Raw genomic sequence first — 19988 nt, 5'->3', positions numbered from 1 at the left:
AGAAGGACTTTCAGTCTTGCTGCCTCCAACGTTGTACTTAAACCATAATGAAGAACCGGATCTGTTTTGTTTGTTTTCTTTAGTCTATCCTTCTGTAGAAATGTAAAAGAAATGTTGCTGTTTTACCTTGATATTAAGCAAATTGCATTTTTTAATGGCTGGTTTTCAGTTGTTTGTACTCCTGGATATAGCTTACCCTGTGTTGCTCAGGGCACCTTGAAAGGAATAAACATACAACAAACAGAATGCTTTCAACTCTTCTGTATACAAAGGATGCATTTTGCCAAGGATGTCCATGTGTTATTAATCATGCATGTGCTGTTTTACCAATGGAATCTGGGAAAGTAATGGTAGGTAGGATACCTGGAGGCATACCTAAAGCCACCATCTTCACCACATGCTGTAGTGACTTAAAGTAGTCTCAGTTAGTCTGGATGGGTCAGCTCCATTTAGTTTGACGTTTTCTATTTGCCAATTTCATCTTCTCATGAGTCATGCCAGACGGCTGCTCTGGTGGAGCCAGATTCTTCTGGTTCCTTCTTAAACCAGAAGCTATCATTTAACTGACTTGTATGTTCAGTAAGATGGATTGGGGCAAAAGTAACCACACCATGCAATCAAGAGTTCACTTTATCCTTACAGAAATAGAGATTGTTGCAGAGTCAGTCACTGAATGAAATAGGTTGGGTTTACTTTCATTCTTTGTCGATGGTGTTATAAACTGAACTGGAGTTTTTTATATATACAGTAACTAGTAGGGGTGTGCATTGGCACTGCCCTCACGATTCGATTACGATTCACCAGGTAACGATTCGATTCAATTCGATTCTACGATGCATTGCGATGCATCAAAATCCCATTGACTTCGTAAAATCCGAAATGTGCCCAAGCTTTTGGTGCATTTTTAATTAGGCCTACCCGTTTATCGAGGTCATCTTCCTCCACCTCAGCCATCTTGATTGTTGTTGGTATGGCCCCGGAAGTAATTGAAACTTCACAACTTGTCCATTTGAGGCCAGAAAATAAATAGTGACATAATCAATTATGGCACGTTGCTGCATCGATGCTGAATCGTGCATGCCCTGCATTGCAATGCATCGCTGAATCGATTATTGTTGACACCCCTAGTAACAAGGGTTGAATCTGATCTCAAATGAATGGAAGGCAGTGGTTAGATCCATTCTTACTCTAAGTGCAGCAAAACTATATCTGGAAAAATAAAAAACCCTTCTTTGTTTTTTAAGAAATGTTTAGTATATATTTATATTCAGTATAGAAAATACTGCTGCTTCTTTGCCTCTATACCATATGCTTTAAATTAAATAATCAGTGTTATATCCCTAGACTAGAGCTTATGATACACCCAGTTTAGTTCTTCGTACTTCAGAGTGTTGGCCATCTGCTCAGGCCTCTATAACACTGCCCACCACAAGCCAAGCCTGGAGTACAAGAAATATGCTCACACTCTAAAACTCAGCCACCAACCTTTCCTTTCTGAAGCAAGTACATTAGCAAACTGACTAAATTGCCATATGAAGGAGCCACTTTGCCCTGCATATTGCACTGCTTTCTCTTCAAGTGCTGCTTTCAACTATAAGCTAAAGATAACTTACATCAAGTCCCAACCAGATGAAAAAGACACCGACACAAGCGTTCATTATTTCTTGTCATGTTGTACCTAAAATGAATCCTTCGTTTGGCATTTTTTTTTTCCTTTATAGCTTTGTATTCCAGATGCTTACAGCAGGCGGTTACAAACAGTGTGGATGCCAGAGGACATGACTGTTGCATGAAAAAGTATTTTCCTCCTTTGGATGTTTTAAATGTATGCTATTTTGGTTAAATTTGAGTGTTTGAACGTCAGTGATTCAAAAATGTCAATATCTAGTAAAGCTAGAGGAGTTAATCTGGCAAATATAGATAGAAAGGGTACTGATTTCCTTTATCTTTAATGAAGTGGGTGCTGATAGGGTGCCCTCTTAACAGTTTGTCTCCAAACAGTGCTCTAATTTGTCAGTGCTCGGCTTGTATTGGCAATACTTTACTGCTTCAGCTGTTGTGACCGAGCTTCTTTGGCCGGTATATAAAAACAGCTTTTATTCCGATCTTTGCCTTGCTCTGTGTGTGTTTATTTTCCCTCTGTGTAAGTTTCTTTGAAAAGATCATAATATGACTCAACATGTTGTTAAAACTAATCAGTTAGCAGAGTGAATGGTCAGTTGTGTCATATTTTTCATTTGCTCCATCCATTGTGCTTTTTGGCGAGGTTTCCAAGGGTGTTCTGCAGAGAACTCAATGATAACACAGTTTAGCATCCTTGTTTCCTGGATATAGGTCAGGTATTTGTTTGGTATCTATTTTTTTCTCTCATGAAAAATGTTTTTTTTGTTGTTGTTTTGAAACTGAAATGTTTAAAATCATCTCTGCTTGTGGTATTTCAGTAGATAGCTGAAAATTTTGCCCTTTCTATCCTGCCATATAGAAACTATAGGATGTTCCGTCAAAAACAAGAGAAACTATCATAAGCAGACCGGTTCTTCTATGTATTTAAGGCACCCTGGAGTCGGTATTTGATGGGAAACAGCATATATTAGAAACTTATCACAGATGCCAACATGCTATAAAAAAGAACAAAGGTTTAAAAAGAGGGAAATTCTTCTCTAAACCCCTCCTCTGTTCTTTCTTTTTTCTTCATGGCCCCTTGCGTACAGATTTAAAATAAAATAAATATTTGATTGTCTTTAAGAAAACTTTATGAATACCCGAATTTTTAGAGAACTTTGAAATGAACTATATTTGGTAACTTAATGAGACAGACGATGCTAAACAAATCCTAATTAGCTCTCAATAAACAAATGAAGAGCATAGCAGGGAGTGGAAGAAAACACCCTGGCTGCTGAGCAAAAACTGAAATAAAGGGCCTAATGAATTGTCAAAAGTGGCAACAAATATCATAAGCACAACCATCCGTGGTCCTTTTCATTGCAGTATGCAGTTTGTCAAAAAGACACATATGGATTTGAAGTAAAAGTTTGCATGTAAATGAAATATAGTATTTGCCAAATTAGTTTATCGTATCTTTTACATGTTATTATAACTAGAAAATTAGCTTTTTTTATATAAACATGAAATTAATCTGCTGTTTTTAGCTTGAATATGGGTGATTTATGAGACCTGGGAGAGTTTCCGATGAACTATTGTGCTGATCAAGATGATGCCCATCACGTATTACTGAAGAAACATTAAAAATGTTTTAAAAGCTGGATTTTCAGAATCATTATTATCTTCCATGACGGAATTTTGTTTCTTTTCCTTGTGAGGCAGTCCTTTTTTTTCTAACCTGCGCTTCACCTCTCTTGAAGCTTGTAATAACACTGCATGAGGTCATGTTGGCAGCAAGCAGGAGATGAAGGTTAAAGCTGTTATTTAGTGTGTTTTCTTAAATAAACAGAAAATGTGCGTGCTTTTTTCAAACAGGATAAAAATAAGCTTTTGACACACTGTTGTTGGGCAAATTTTTACTTTTCTTTGCATCTGATGGCAGTCTTCTCTATAGGGATGTTTCTTCAAACCTCTCAAATATGATTCCAAAGTATTAAAACGGTATTTGATATAAGTCAGGTTAGAAAATTAGGTTAACTGGGAAACTAAACAACTTTTATATTCCCATAAATAAAATGTTATTTTCAAACATTATTATGTCTTTTTTAATCAGTTACTACTGATTTCTACCTTTGCATACTGTACATACCTCCCTGTCAATCAGTCCTATTCATACTCTTAACAAGTCCTACCTTAACTGTAAGCACTTAAAATATAATATACTAAAAATACCCCTGTGGACCATGTGAGGGAGGTGAGAGCTGGCTGTGGTTTTGGCTGAGATTGGCAGATGGACTGACAGCAGCAATAAGCGTGATGCAAACATGGAGAAAGATCAAGTGACGATAGCTTTGCATCAGAGCAGTGGTATGAGGCAGATAATAGCGGATCAACATCTTCCCCAGAGACAAGAGTGGATTGAGAGGGAAAGAGAGGTTTTCTGGAGGAGACTAGCAGCCCTGAGCGTTACCAGCTGGAGTTATAGAGATGTCCAAGGCAACTCCAATGGCTCTGCCTCCCCCCAGTATCTGGCCAAATAATGGGGAGGGTCCCTAAACTGTAAGATGGCTTTAACATTTTATACCATAGGTATCTAATATCTAGCTCGAAGTGAAGTGTAAAAACCACAGTCTGTATCTAGAATTGCTCCAACTTGATAGAGAGGCATGTAGTAAACAGGGACACTTTTATACCCATGGCAACAAAGTTAGCCACATCAAATTTTCTGGAAAAAATGTCAATAACTTTTGGACCAAAACCAAAACTGACTCAAAATCAAATGCAGTATACTTGTTAAAAAAAGCATTGGTTAAAGGAGTAGTGACAGGGCAAGCAAGGTCTCTATTTGCTAAACTGATAGGTTGTGTTTTTTCCCTCAGTGAAACACTTTCTGATTGGCTACACGTCACATTCAACAGGTTACCTCCTTGTTTAATGCAGCTGTGACTCATCATCATTACCCATTTTAAGCTGAATGAAACATCACTGTTTAACTGCATTAATTGTTATTCACATATACCTGCTGCTATTTTAAAAGGACACTACTGAATGCATTGATACATATAACTTAACTTGGACGATCCCTAAGAAACTCTTGAACGCACTCTTAGACCCCCCTTTCCCTCTTTCCAAATTATTCCTGTTACCTACCTTGTGTTTTATTTCCAGTAGTGTGTAGTATTTGCATAGATGTTAGATTTGCTATAACCCTGGATTATTAGAAATAAAGACATAAAGTAGTAGTTTGTGTTTATTGTGCAGTGATAAACATTTGGTAACATAAATAAATAGAAAGTTTTCTTTGGTGGGTGATAAATAACTCTGCTGATAGCCATAGTCTTATTTACTAAATAGGTGAAAAACAACTGGATTTTCAACAGCCGGTCCAGGAGTTCAAGCTGTGATGTAAAATACCAACAATTCTGGTGAGTAGGCAAACTGCACTTATAATCATTAACGTATTTGGTCTTATTGGTCTATTTGGTCTTTTCCTCGATTTTGAATGACCTATTAATTAACTTCCAGTGCTAGTTAACAATATTTATAATCTATTGGTAAAATATCATAACAAGAGGCATCCTGATAATCAATGTGTCTCGGAAAGGAAACATTAGTGCAAAAATCGTCACGATTATCTTGCTGTGTCAGCCAGGCCGAAGTCTAACAATTAGCAAATGAGGGACTGCAACTGTTAGAGCGAAGAGTATGTTTTAATTAGGTCAAAATAACTACAAGTATTCATACAGATTTAAACTAAAGGCAAAAAGAAAAAGCAAAAACACAGAAAACACATCCGCATTCTTTGAGAGATTAGTGAAAATTGCATAAAAATTGTAGGATTAAACTTGAGTAGGGCTGAAACAATTAATCAGATTAATCGCGATTGATCGATTATTGAAATAATCGTTAACTAATTTAACAATCAATTAATCGTTTGAGTATACAAATTTTAAAATATGTCTTGAGGTGAAAGAGTGCCCCACTTAGAGCAGTAATAATAAGAAAATTGCAACAACAAAAAAATTTGATAAAAATATGCTCTATCCAGAACTCCTCAACTAGAAAAGTTTTAGTTTCAACTGGTTTAATTTTGCAAAAACGCTTCTTTAAGGAACCTTAAGCTATCTGATTATTAATTAATTATATGAAAAATAATGAACAGATTAATGGATTTGCAAAATAATCATCAGTTGCAACTCTAAAGTTGAGGTTCCTGGCTCTAACATCAACTAACCAGTCTACACCGGCATTGCAATGCAATGTCACTGTTTGCCAGATTTATGTCCTAAAACACCAAGGAGCTCCTCCTGTTATTTCTTCAGTGATAGCCTTACTGACAGACGATATATCACCCTTACCAGAAGCCTGGCAACATATAAAGAAAGATTTCTGAAGCAAACAGGCTCAGTATGATTTAAGTTTGTTCATTAGCCCCTTTAGTCCGCATTTGTTTCATCTTTCTCATACTACATTTTATCTTAGAGTCTCAATGATAAAATCTCAGCATTTTCCTGCGTTTGATTACAGACTCATAGAAATGAATAGTGGTGGTTTGTGACGTAATTCCGCCATGCTTCATCTATCTTATATAGCTATTATCAATATTTTATAGCATGTACACATTTCTTCCAATGAAACTGCCCAAACTGAACCAGCCTCAAGGCAGTGCACTTGTTTACCCTTTCTGAGCAAAGCTGCAACTCATTCCTGTGTTGTGTGAACTTATTAATATTTTAATTCTTTGCACAGAAAAATAAAATAAACTCAAAGGCCGAACATGGCCTACGGGCTTCCACTGTTCTGGGTTACATATTTGAAATAAAGGTCCTGCTGAAAAGAAACGCAGCGAAAAGCAAACATTGCAATTCCATTTCAAGACAACAATTGACCAATACTTGAGGTATTCGAAACAACGTCGGAGACGTAAACAGAACAAAAGACCTCTGCTGATATTCTGGGAGAATTGGCTCAGCAGAAAATTCAATTCAAAAAGGATTTAATCTGTAGATCACTGCTACTACAGCGCTGAGACTGCTTAAAGTAAGAGGACTGGAGAAATTTCCGCAGATATCTAGTTTCCATCTTCACTGTTTATTTTCAATTTAATCACATTTTAAAGACAGACCATATCAAAAAAGATTGTCGGGTCTCTGTCTCAAGCAAAACAATAATGATGTGTGGGAGTTGAAGGAATCGCTGTCATGATTTTGCACTTTTTGGTTCTGTTTAAGTTTTCTTTTTGAGTTTTCAGTTATACTTTGATAAATGTCTGTCTGTGTTTTCTAGTTTTTTGGGTTTAATGTCCATTTTGTCTTATTCTAGTTGTTTTTGGTTATATTTTTCAGGTTGTTACAGCCCCTGGCCTTTTAAGACTGTGCAGGTTTGTTTTCTTTTGCAGGTTCACAGATCTTCCTTGTTGGCTGCCTGAAGGCTGCAGAGGATGACATGATTGCACCAGCAGAGGATTGTCAAGCCAATCAGGATGTTGATGAGGCCCACCTGCACCTTATAAAAGGCTCCTGGAAAGCTTTCAGTTTGGGGACAGCTAATAGGAAGAAGGTTTTTTAAGCTGTTTTCCCCACCTTTGGTTTCAAACTGTTTTGGGCAGTAAGAATTCTTTGACCTGGCTTGTATATTTTTTTCTGAATCTGCTTTAGGTGGACTTGTTCAAGCTAGAAGCTTGTGTTTGGGAGTTTTTTTGCTCCCTTTGTCTTTTCTTTTGGGTTGTTTTGTGTTAAACTTAGTCGACTGGTTTGGACAGTTTGTAATCTAATTTGATCTTAACCATTCTTGAATTTGTTTGCCCTTTTCTTTTGTTTTAATTGGGTTAATCTGTATTGTGTTTTAGGTCTGTGTAACCATGTTTTGTAATGAATCATTTTACATTCCACTTATTTGCTCTGGACACATTTTCATGTTAACTCCCCAGAACCGACCTTGGGGGCGTAACACAGTCCTTATTTATTTCTTGTTTACCCTCTGGTGCCCTCTTGTGTTGGTCTCTTTTTCTCCTAGCTCCCTTCTTGATTCCTCTGTCCACACCTGCTCCCAATCTGCTGATTAGTCGGGTCTTTGTTCAGCCACCCATTTATACACCTGTTCAGTAACTGTTTACTGGTTCCTCATTGTTTCCTGGCTCCTCATGTGTGTTTTCCCTGTTGTCTCCTAGATTTTGGTTTTCAGTATTTTATTTATTTTTTTTGTTTCTTTGTTTGTTTTTTCTGGATTTTTGTCTCAGTTGCCTCTGAGTCTTTATTAAATTAACAAAACTCATCTCTGCATTTTGGTCTTCAACCAAACCTTGACAATCACAATTGCTCAATATGAAACTCAATATTTAAAAAAAAAAACAAGTTTCCTTTAATATTAAAATTCCACCCTTTATTTAAAAGACAACATAGTTATATAAACATCAGCTATAAATACTAAATGAATATAAATAAAAATCTATTGAATCTGATTTGCTCTTCTGAAGTTAGTTCTTGAAATAAGAAATTTGCAAAACATGTAACATTTTATAATGTCATAAAAACACTAATAATCTCTGATTCAACATAGATATTCAGATTTTTGTGAAATATAGATTTTTAATCAATTTATGTAAAAAAAATATTTATAAAATAAAATGTATTTTTATAATTTACTCTACAGGTACATTCATGGTTAAACAGATTTGCTATAATACTATGTGGTGAAGACACCACATAAAAAGTTTTGGTTGATTAGACTTTATTTTTTTATATCCCCCCCTGCAATTTTTCTCCATTAATTGGAATGTCTTCAAATACACAATAAGAATTTAACACGTTTAGTAAACAGATAAATGGAGGCAGAAGATGTCTTTCAGTCATCAATGCACACATTCAGCGACACACAGGAGCTCTTTCAAGCTGGGCACCGTTTTATTCACAACACCTGTCCCATCATCCAGGAATCAGAATCAGAAATACTTTAATAATCCCAGGGAGAAATTACTTTCGCTACATTACTCCATCTGTAATAAAGTGACTATAGGACCAGTTTAATATGACACAAATTCATACAATATATATAATTAGGGGGTCCTTGCTCCATCTCGCCATCAGTTTGGGGGTCCTTGGCCTGGAAAACGTTAAAGACCCCTGGTCTAAACGGTTCCACTCAGTCACACCTTAAAATGACAGACTTCGTAATTTAGAGTCTGTCCGTGCTTTAGGTTTAGCAAACCTTAAGTATATTATTTTAAAGTATATTATTTATTTTTTTATGCATCAAATCTCAAATTTTACTATCAACTAATTCATTAAATTTCAATACTTTGGAGCTAGTAAACAGATTATGAATGTGACGATCTTAATGAGCTCTTTTAATGAGATGGACTGCACATTTTTGCAGTGATAATTTGCTGTATGATTGTTTTATAGGTTTTACCCTATATCTCACTATCCTTACCAGTGTCTTATATAGTAGGTGCAAGGACCTACAGTAGGACATAACATGTGCTTGAGTTTTTGCAAAATCCCAAGTGACCTGTACATTTTGGATTTGACATGGGCCACATGAGGATGCCAATGTAGTTTTTGATCGATAATTACACCCAGGAATTTATTGTGTATAAGCATTCACATCTTTATCAGGTCAAATGTCAGTAAGCTTTAAGCAAAAATAGTAAATCACCCAATCATATGTTCCCAGTGTCTGTCATTAAGTTAGAAAATGTGCCAGATATTTTAAATGGAAGAAAAATCCTTCTGACTCCACACTGAGTTCGCACTGGTATCAGACTTAGTGACAGCGAAGATGATGAACGACAGGAAGACAAAAGCTGACAGATGTGATAAAGACACTGTTGAATGGCTAATCAATCTCATGTGGGCAAAAGGAAACCGAGGAAAAAACAGCAGCAGGGATCTCCTACTGTGAGTCAGTGCAAGAAAAAGAGGCTGATTGGCAGCGTTTAGAAGCATGTGTTTCTGCAGACCACATATCTGTGTACCCAATTGTCCTTTTTGCATTTTTCTCTTTCATATGGGGTTCTTATCCCAGACCTTTTTCGTGTGAACCGAAATAAACGTCATCATTTATTTTTTGCCTGTGGACCCAGTCTCTTCTCTTTTGTAGAATGCTAAAAAACAAACCCTTAAAAGACTGGCACCAGACAAAAAATGCAGAATAATTAGACGCAGCAGAAACAGTTATTAAAAGAAGTGACAAATGGCTCTCATGAAAGATGTAACAAAAGCTTCAGCATGGTGCTTGAGTGTGAAACCAAACAGAGAGAGGAGACTTCCCCTCCACATCCTGCTTATATTCCCACTTTCTGATCAGAAGAGCATTATCGTGCCCTAGATCATCTATGAGTGTTTGCGTGTGCACATGACCTGCTTATGTGCTTTATAGTATGCTTAAATCTACATGACCTACTTTGACTACAGAACGGACCTTAAGAATTACTATAGACACACATCATAATCTGAATTAAATACATGAAGAATCCATTATTTTTACTCCTCTCCAGACCATCCATTGCTATTTTCGTCTTCTGGATATCTCTTCAGTCCAGTTCCACTGTCATTAGGAAGGAAGACTGCACTCTCATAGAAAGCCTGAAGCCATGTTGTTCATCACTATTAAGATCTGGCACCTACATTACTCTGAGTGCAACCTGATGGCCTTCTCTTTATTTGGTGATTCAGATGAATAATGTCAGAGAAGTCTATAGCCTTTGGACCAACAGCGAAAGGCTGCTGAGGTCTGATAAAAAAAAAAAGAAATCCCTTCATTAGTTCATTATTCTTACAATGCCTTAAAACATATTCATGTGCCTAGAACTGTATCCATTTTGAATGAACTTTGAATGTATGATCTTCAGGAATAAACCTAAAAGACTGCAATGAAGGGATATAAATGCACATCAAACCCTTTTTTTTTATTTCTATATGTAAAATTTGCAGCCTTCACAGATACATATATAATATCTTGTCTCGGTTTAAACACTTAACTACTGTAAAATGAACGTAGAACACCATTAAACAACAACCATCATCAAAATATCAATATGTGCAGTTTTGCATTGACATAGCAATGCTTGGATACTGTAATTGGTAGGCTAATACTTTAGCCGCCTTGCATAACTTACTTGTTCTGACTCACACTGTGTTTTATGCCTGCACACGATATAAGTTCTATTGGCTTAGGAGCTAAAGTTCATGGGGAGAGATGTGTGGATTGTACAAAAAGAGATTTAAGAATATGTAGGTTAATCTGCTATTTACAATACCACTTTTTCTTATATTACACACCACTAATCCCAACAGAATACACTGATGTTTCTGGTTGCATGGAGACAAAATGCGGAAGTACTCCAGGGGTATGATTGCTTTTATACTAATCCAGACTTGATGTTGTTTGAGACATGGGCCAGTTCAGCACAGCAGGTTCAGCAGTTGCTCCAAACATCTGCAGTAAATGTTTTATTTAAGCACATAATGGGATCCCTCACCAACATCAATCCCAATCTGTTTTCATGTTACTGTATGCTGATTAGCGTTTATCCCCGGGTGAGCTGCTTGAAAATATTTAAAAATGCAGCAGTGTTGTGGCTCCCAGGGGTGACAATGTTGGTCCATCTGTCCAACATTTTAGTCCAGATTAAATATATGCAGAGAAATGCTGAATGGATTAAAATGAACTTTGGTACCTAAATCCACCACAGTGCACAAAACCTAATGACTTGGCATTCCTTTTCACGCTGGATTTGGCTACAGTCAAAATTGCCATCTGGCAAACATTTTTAGTTTGTACTTTAACAGCTAATGTTCAGACCCCGTACAAAAGCATCTTCTTTAGCTTCCAGTCCCGCGTAGTACTTGCACTACGGAAGTTAACACACATCACATAATCACCTGCAACATAAATCAGCCCTGCTCATGCAGGCGTAATTAAACTAAAATTGCTGTAGTGTCACGTTTCAGGAAGAAAGAACTCATTGTGAGTAATGCTACTCATAGGCGGAGGAGGTGGGAGGTTATTCAACTAAAAGATCACACCCTGCCTCAACATCTTCTAACCTTTTTTTTCTTCTTTCTAAATCATCCACCTGCTTCACTAACAGGCAGATGTGTCTTTCTTTCTTTTTTAAGTTCAGATTCAAACTCACTCAGTCAAATCCTCACTCTTCCACATCTAAAGCAGTTTATTCTGCTTTTACAGAACACCAGCCTAATTTAGATAGAAGACAAGTGTTTCTTTTTCACTTCTAAATGCAAAATCCTAATTTTCATAGTACCATGATAGAAAAAAGACAAAATATGTGGTGTAACAGAGAAAAAGAAGGATCAACAGGACATTTTTAATTTAGGTAGTACATAAATTTGATAGACAGGTAGATACGAGGGACGTTCAATAAGTAATGCCTGATCCACTTCCAGGTGTTTAATCAAGCTGAAATTTTGCATGTGAAATATTTTAAATCTAGATAGATTAAGTAGAAAATGACACCTCTGAACTATTTTGGGGTTTATGATTTACAGTTGTTTCAGCTGAGTAAAGTCTGAAATGGAGCCATTTGAGTGTTGAGCAGTGATCCGGTGTTTCTATTTGAAAGGACTCACACCACAGGAGACTTTTTATATAATTAAAGTAACTTATGGTGATCGTGCCCATTGTAAGACCTTGCAAAATGTTTTAGAAGGTTATATTATGGGACATTATCACTATACAGTAAGTTACTTTCATTTGATCAAAAGTCTCCCATTGTGTGCCTGCTTTCAAATGCAAAAACTCAGACTTCACTTAGTTTTAATTCAATTAAATCAGAAACCACAATTAGTTCAGAACTATAATTTGCTATTTAATCTATAGAGGTTTAAAATACTTCATATGCAAAATTTCAGCTTGATCAAATATCTGGAAGTGGGCCAGGGGCATTACTTATTGAATGCCCCTCGTAGACAGACAGACAGACAGACAGAAAGATAGTATAATGTGCAATTTACTATTTGATACCCTGTGCAATAACCCGTTTCTCTATATTTGACACCCAGTACAATAACTATTTATATAAATATAAAAGTATCCATGTATATAAATACCCACGTAAACACCATGTGCAATAACCCTGTATAATAATCCTACCATAAAAACATAATAAAAATGTCATATGTAGTATATATCCCATGCACCTTTTTCTCCCTTTAGCACATTCTTCTTCTTCGACTATTTCAGCTGATGTAAATAAATTTCTTCACTGTGAGATAAATTAAGTCAATGAATCCATCAATATTCATGCAAGTTTTTGTTTTTTTTGTTTCCCTTATTCCATTTTTCAACATGTTTTTATCTAGCTTTTACTTAAATAAGTAGGTTGATTAAAATACATAAAACTGTCCATTAGGGTTAACTTGTAATCTATTAAAAACCTGGATCAAGAAGAAAACGCCTGTTTAGTTGAAGCATCATTAAAACGAAATTTGAATTCAGGATCGAATCCGGAAACAGAAAAACTGCATGAGAGCGTCTCAAGGAGGCAACATTTAAATTAACTGCAGATCAAAACCCCTATAGCGATCACATTCTGGTTCAAAAATAAGAGAGGTGAATACATTCAGCGACATCTAAGCTCTGTGATTAATATTCTAATCCTCATAATTTCAAAATGAACATCAAACAGCTTTAACCTCTACTGCCTAATCTTTGCTATGCTAAAAACAAACTGAAGGTGACTTCCTTTTTTTTTTCTCTGTGCAGCCTCATCACTTGAAGCAACTGGAACAAAGGTGCTCCTATCTTACAAAATGTGGGGAAATGATCCTTTCAATCACATTAGGCTAAAATCCCCTCACAAGGCTGTAGCTCAAGGCCCTCTTCATCAAGATGCAGTGACATATTTCTGACACCCTGGCTTAGTGGGATGCTCCATCACTTGTGTTTACTGTTTACTGTCACCTTGTTTCTCTCTAAAAAGGGCTGTGGGACTTATCCTCAGTGCTTTCTGGTATTCATCTTTCATTAATCGTGACAACCCCATGTTTGTTTTGTGAACACATGCGCTCAGAGGCACTCATACAAAAAGCAGAGACTTCTAACCTGTTCCTTGACAGAGGCGAGGATGGCGGAGGTGGTTTCAGACTCTGAGCCGTCTCCATTGGAGGCATTGAGGACGGGGCTCAACATGGCGGCGGCGCTGGCACTGTCAGACGCCACCTCAGGCACTGGCATTCCTCCTGGAAAGAAGAGGCACATCCAAGTCTTTTATGAAAGGCACTCTAGTATGGCAACATTTAGACAAGGTCACTTTCACATGAAAACTTTGACTCATTCCAGTGTTTCTATAAAGTGGGTTAGGTGTGAGAGACACCTATTTTTTTAGTGCATTCCATGTTTTTCAATTGAATAATAAAGAGTCAATTTGATGGTGTACTACAGGGGTAGGCAACGTTGGTCCTCCAGTGCCACTGTATTGCAGATTTTGCATGCATCCCTTCTTCAAAACACCTGAAACAAATTAATGGTTAATGGCCAGATCGCTGCAGAGCTTACCAACATGCCAATGAGGTAATTTGGCCTTTTGTTTGAGGAGTGTTGGAGCAGGGATGCATGAAAATTCTGCAGAACAGTGTAACTCAAGGAACAACAGCTGGGTTTATGTGCTCATACATGAAATAGATACAGATACAGCTTCATAAAAGCCTTCATAACACTAGAACATTTGGACAAAAAAATTACCTATCTAAAACTGCTAGTTATATTTGATCAAACTATAAAATATTATTTAATTATAAAACTGAAGGGTGAAAAAAAAGACATACGAAAATGGTAAAGTTTAGAAATTTCTGTTCAGACTCTATTGATCAGAGCTTTGTAAAACCACTCCTTGCTGCAAGTACAGCTGTTAGACTTTTGGGAGACTAATCTTTTTGCCTGTTCATTATTACAAACTAGTTCAATCATGTCAGATTGATGGAAACTATCTGCAAACAGTAATGGTCTATCCATGTTACAGATGTAGCTAATTGGACCACCTGAGCACATTAAAATGGTTTGAACTAAGCCATTCCATGGTAACACTGTGCATTGGTGATTATCATCCAATGTTTATCTCTAAATGCTGACAAAAAGCATTCCTGCATCATGATGCAGCCAGCACCACATTTCACTATAAGAGTTGCTGGATTTAAGGCGTCGGTCTTTTATCACACATTGTACTAACACCAAAAAAAGAACCATTTTGGTTTTAACCGATGGAAGACCTTTTTTCAAAATTTTTGTCCCTTGAAGTGACTTGTGACAAACCTTTATTTTTTAAAGTCCCTTCTAATAAAGAATAATTATTTCTTACCACTATTCCTGCCAGATTGCTAAATTGTAACAATAATAGTTGTGTTTGTTGACAGATTCTTCCACCTGACCACCTAAATATCCCTCCCTCGATCCTTCACATTAGGTCTAGGTGAATAAAACCATGACTAAAATAGAAATATATAATTTAAGGCTGAAAAAATCTATCAGATTAATTGTGATTAATCTATTATTGAAATAATCATCAACTAATTTAGAAACTGAGTAATCGATAACTGGAGTATAGAGACTCCATACTTGCATTGCTCGGAACTTCCCACATCAATGCCGTTTGCACCATGTCTCTCCTACACTGTTTACATTTTGATAACTGCTGTACTTTCAACATGGAAATGTTAATTTCACTGCAAAGCTGCTCATTCACTGTCAAAAAGCTGTATGTATTCAAGCTGTTTTGTATACACTGTGTATATAAGATGACAATAAAGATTTTGTATAAATCTAAGTCTAAAACACGTCTTTAGTTTAGAGAGCAACCCTCTTAAAGCAGTAATTATATCCAAATTGTAAAAAAAATATATATATAAACATTTCGCATTTAAGATGCTCTACCCAGAACTGTGGTGGAAATGTTTTAGTACAGTATCACCTGGTTTAATTTAGTAAAAAAAATCTTTAAGGAAGCTTTGGCTATATGATTATTAATTGATTATTCGAAAAAATAATCGACAAAAATAATCAGTTGCAACATGAAAGCAATAGTCAGGCATTATATTCTTTAAATATTTTTCTCCATAGGCTCATTATAAAGACTGCAAGCCATGCACATTATTTAAGTGAAAGCCAATTTATTTGCCAAAAACTGAAAATTACCCTCTTGACCTTAAATAATTATATATAGTTATTTGGCTAATTTTAAAAGCTTCAGGCTTTTCTTTGCACTACTCCTACCCCTACCTCAATCAAGTTTATCTTTTTTCCAGATGCCTTAGTCAGTTTGATTAATCTCTACAATTTTTGTTTAGATTGAGCAGCTCCAAAAATGTTCCAGTGGTTGCCAAACTCTGGACTATCTTATAATCCCAATAAGCTACAGTTTGTGGTTGCAATCATTTATCAATATTACATAAATATGTTCCACACGCAGCTCAGTTTCAGGAATCAAAATATGATGCCATGTGGATACTTTCAGGAGCACCAGATGGACTTTCGTTCACACAAACACACTAAAATCCAATGCTCTCTGCCATGTGTCATCCCATATTAGACCAAACGTAGGAGGACATGGGCTCTGCATGTGCCATGTAATCCTGAAGCGGCAAAGTTGGTGGAACAGCTGCATCAACCAGCTTTACACACTGATAAAAAAAAAATTGCCATGAGGAATCTGCACATACACACATAACAAACGGCTGTCGGCGTAAGGCAGTGCTTCCCGGCTGCAGAGGTAAGGAAAGTGGGGCGTGTGAGTAGAGCAGGGGGACGGGGGTGGGAGCAGCTGAAAAGCTGAGAAAGAGCAAGGAGAAGGCAGTGAGGAGATGGAGAGGAGGTGAAGAGAACTTAACTTCTTGCTTAGTGCAATTCAACAATCTCTAGCTGACCTGGCTTTACTGGTCTTCCATTCTAGAGAGTGCTCCTCCTCCTCCTCCTCTCCATCAATTCCCCCATCTCTTTTTCTGGACTTAAATTTTTCATTACTATCCACCTTGTTACTTACACTTTATCCTTTTCTTTTCTCCCTTAAGGTTGTTTTTCTGCTTTAAAACTTGCTTCTCTTTCTCTACATCATTGCCTGCTGACTTCTCTTCACTTGACCTGTTTTACTATCCTTTTCCAGTAGCAAATTTCTGCTACATTGGACCTAAGTTATTTCTTCACCTTGCTTTGTTTTGTTCATTTGGTCATAAATACAAAGCTTACTGTTGAAACTATATATCTGCATTTACTGTGTAAAACGCAGAGAGTCTTTTTCTCAGTGATTAAATCAACAAAATAACCTTAATTTGCTAAATTTCAGTCATAGGAATGTTATCTTTACATTCACAAAGATAACTATACTTATAAATCCTTGAGAGAACTGGTGATGCTGATATCATATTTGTGTGATACATTTGCTTATTGCATTTTATAAAAGAACTTAGGAAAATAAAACTTAGGAAATATGTCCATTTAGCCACAACACAAAACTAAGCAACATTCAGAAGAGCATAGACTAAAACTAAAAAAATGTTTTACCATCTGGAAAATATGTTAGAGGGTTTGGGCCGTTGGAAAATGAAAACGTTTCTAAAATTCTGGCTTTTTTTTGCTAAATCCTTACTATTTATTTAAATACTAATTTCTGAGAAATACTGAAATCTACCAAAATGTCTGAATTCTAATAATTTGTTGATTTTTTTTTCCACAATAGTCCATGTACTCTTGCCCAGAAATAAGATCTATATCATCACTGACTGAAATGCTACTCAGTAAGGAAGAAGACATCACTCCAAATGTAACATGAGAAACCAGATTAGATTTTGCCAATCCACCCAGTGGTATAGGCCACCATTTTCGGACACATTTGCAGTCTTTATAGTGTTTGGTCATAATGACTAGTGATACTTGAGGAGGAAAAATTGGGGAGCATGCAAGCATCGAAACTCCATCCCAACTATGAAGGCAGGGGTAGGAAGTGTCATGTTTTTTCTGTATTTGGCTGCAGGAGGGACTGTTGCGTTTCACAAAATGGAAATCATGACATGGAACATTGAAGCAACTTTACCAGACATTAGCCAAATAATTGAACATTTTACACACAGGCTTCAAGACAGACTGTAAACAAATCCCACACATATTTACAAAGGCGTTTAAAGACACAGAGTCAGTGTTTTGGAGCAGTTTTCACAAACCCATGATCTCTGTATTGTAGACAATTTTCAGACAGTGATCAAAAGGTGTGTGCATGTCAGTTCTTTCAAGATAATATAACCCATGTATCAACCCAAGACAGTTCATAAGGAGGAACTACTAAATGGTAAATGTAGTTCTGCTCTGCAAAAATGCTCACTCACCATTCTGGCATTTAGCATATACAGAACTATTGGCCTAAGATAGTAAACATTAGTCGGATCAAAAAGCAAGAAAGAAATGTAAGAGGTTTCAACTGTGTTTACTGGTATGAGGATGTCATACATTTTTCCTACGTGCTCTATTTTAAATAATTGTTACTCATTCCTCACATTTCAACCATTAGCTTCAACTTTTTCCTTTATATCCCCTCACTTCATTTGGTGTTTTCTCTGGTTAGTCACAAAGAAATGCTTCTCATTATCCTGTCTTTCTTAACATCTAACAAAATGTTCTCAATGTCAGCATAGGGTGATTCAGGGAACAACTAAACTTTTGCACAGCAAGTTAAAGTAAATGCTTGATGCTGTGAGGCAAAAATTATATTTCAGCTAAACAGCGACCCCTATATTCAAATATAGTCACTAACTAAATGCCGGAATTTTTGTCAAAATAAACCAATTGATCGTCTTTAAAATTTGCAAAGATAATATTGTTGTATGCATTTTGAACAAAAAGCCAGATAATCTATAACTAATGTGTTACATTGTCTGACTTATTATCTGATAAGAAGCTTGATCAAAATAAAGTGATAATCATGAAAGTGAAATCCTCCGTAATATGTTTTTTTTTATATAGGGTACGGTAAAAGCAACGATTTCTAAACCACTTTATAAAAGCAGCATGTTATCATAAATCATGAATTATATTTAAGCTTCATACAAAGTTTTTAATGGGTTTTAAAGGCAGCAATCTTAGTCTAAATTAGGCCTGGGAAATGTTTAAAAAGAGATAAAAGCAAGGAAATAATATGAGTATCATTGGATGTCTTTATGTCTACAGCATAAAACTTTGCCAAAAAAATGTGCTCAACAAGCTTATATTTGACACAGTTTGCCTTTAAAGTGTATTTATTCCTTAGATAATCTCTGATTTTTTTTAAATGTATTAATCAATTCAGATCCTGAGTTTAAGTATAAATATTCTGTTACATATTATTATGTTTTGTTTTCTGTATAATACAGTTAAAATGTGATGTATGCATAGACAGAAAGAAGTGAATTTTCTGGGTTCTGGCATAACTTTATGGCACAGACCCTGTTAATACACTGAGAAGCTAATGTATAGCATATCAGTGTTTCAACTAGTGGTGTATATCAGTCTAATTTTCCTTTTTAGCTAACTTGGAACTCTATAAAAATATATTTCTAAGCTACCAAGTCATATATATATATATATATATATATATATATATATATATATATATATATATATATATATATATATATATATATATCTCGTAGTTGGGTTTTTTTTTCTTCTAGAAAGTCCTCTTAGCTGCTTATTCAGCTGCTTCAATCTACAGATGGACTTTAGTGTTTTGCTCGTTTGCTATTTTATACTACTGCAGTTGTAGCATTTTGTACCTTAAATATTAGTCTATGTAGGAGCTGTCAGTCAAGGGCATCACTTTGTATAGGCCATGGGGACATAAGTGTTTTGTGAAATTGGCAAATGAGCAAATTCAGTGGAAACCAGAAATGCTAAATGGAGCGTAAACAGGCTGCTCTCTTTTATTTATTTATTTTTTTTTATTATCTATTTTCTCACATCTCTGTTTCTCATTTTAAATGCTAGTTTGGAAGAATTTCGAGCACTAAGAGTATGCATTGAATTGGTAATACACATGAAGACTAATGTTCACAATTACTAGGTATAACAGCACTAGTTCTGCTAATTAGATGCTAGAATTATTAGATAATTAGATGATATAGAGATGGCCAAAAACCTTTGATGGTTCCATTTAATTATTACCAACAGGATATTTTCCTCATTTAGTCAATGTAGGCATTCACATCAGAGCCTCACTAGACACCTGACCTACCATGTCTGACCTAAAATGCACAGGAACGGCAAATAAAACAAGCTGCACGATAAGTGAACTGTCTTCCAACAGCACTTTAGCCTTTGGAACCATGCACAAATAATACTTTATTAGACACAGTATTCAAGCTTTAACTTGAGCAGAAAGCTGGATAAGAGCAGAGAAAGATCCCTAA

The 19988-nt window shown here is 36.0% G+C and overlaps 1 protein-coding gene across 9 annotated transcripts in view; it reads right to left on the bottom strand.

Moving 5' to 3' along the window:
* LOC107091684 (catenin delta-2-like) overlaps positions 1–19988 on the bottom strand; it is a 196579-nt gene that overhangs the window by 135280 nt on the left and 41311 nt on the right. For all 9 annotated transcript variants that reach the window (XM_015385752.1, XM_015385755.1, XM_015385756.1 and 6 more), the window contains exon 2: positions 13669–13805. In XM_015385752.1, the coding sequence (XP_015241238.1) occupies positions 13669–13800 (132 nt within the window). In that variant the 5' untranslated portion in view covers positions 13801–13805. The remainder of the gene's footprint in view (positions 1–13668; positions 13806–19988) is intronic.

Source organism: Cyprinodon variegatus, unplaced genomic scaffold (genome assembly GCF_000732505.1).
Source record: "Cyprinodon variegatus isolate N-32 unplaced genomic scaffold, C_variegatus-1.0 Scaffold347, whole genome shotgun sequence".
In the NCBI taxonomy this organism is placed as follows: Eukaryota; Metazoa; Chordata; class Actinopteri; order Cyprinodontiformes; family Cyprinodontidae; genus Cyprinodon; species Cyprinodon variegatus.
Note: the sequence above shows the minus strand (reverse complement) of the source record. Positions and strands in the feature narration are given on the sequence as shown.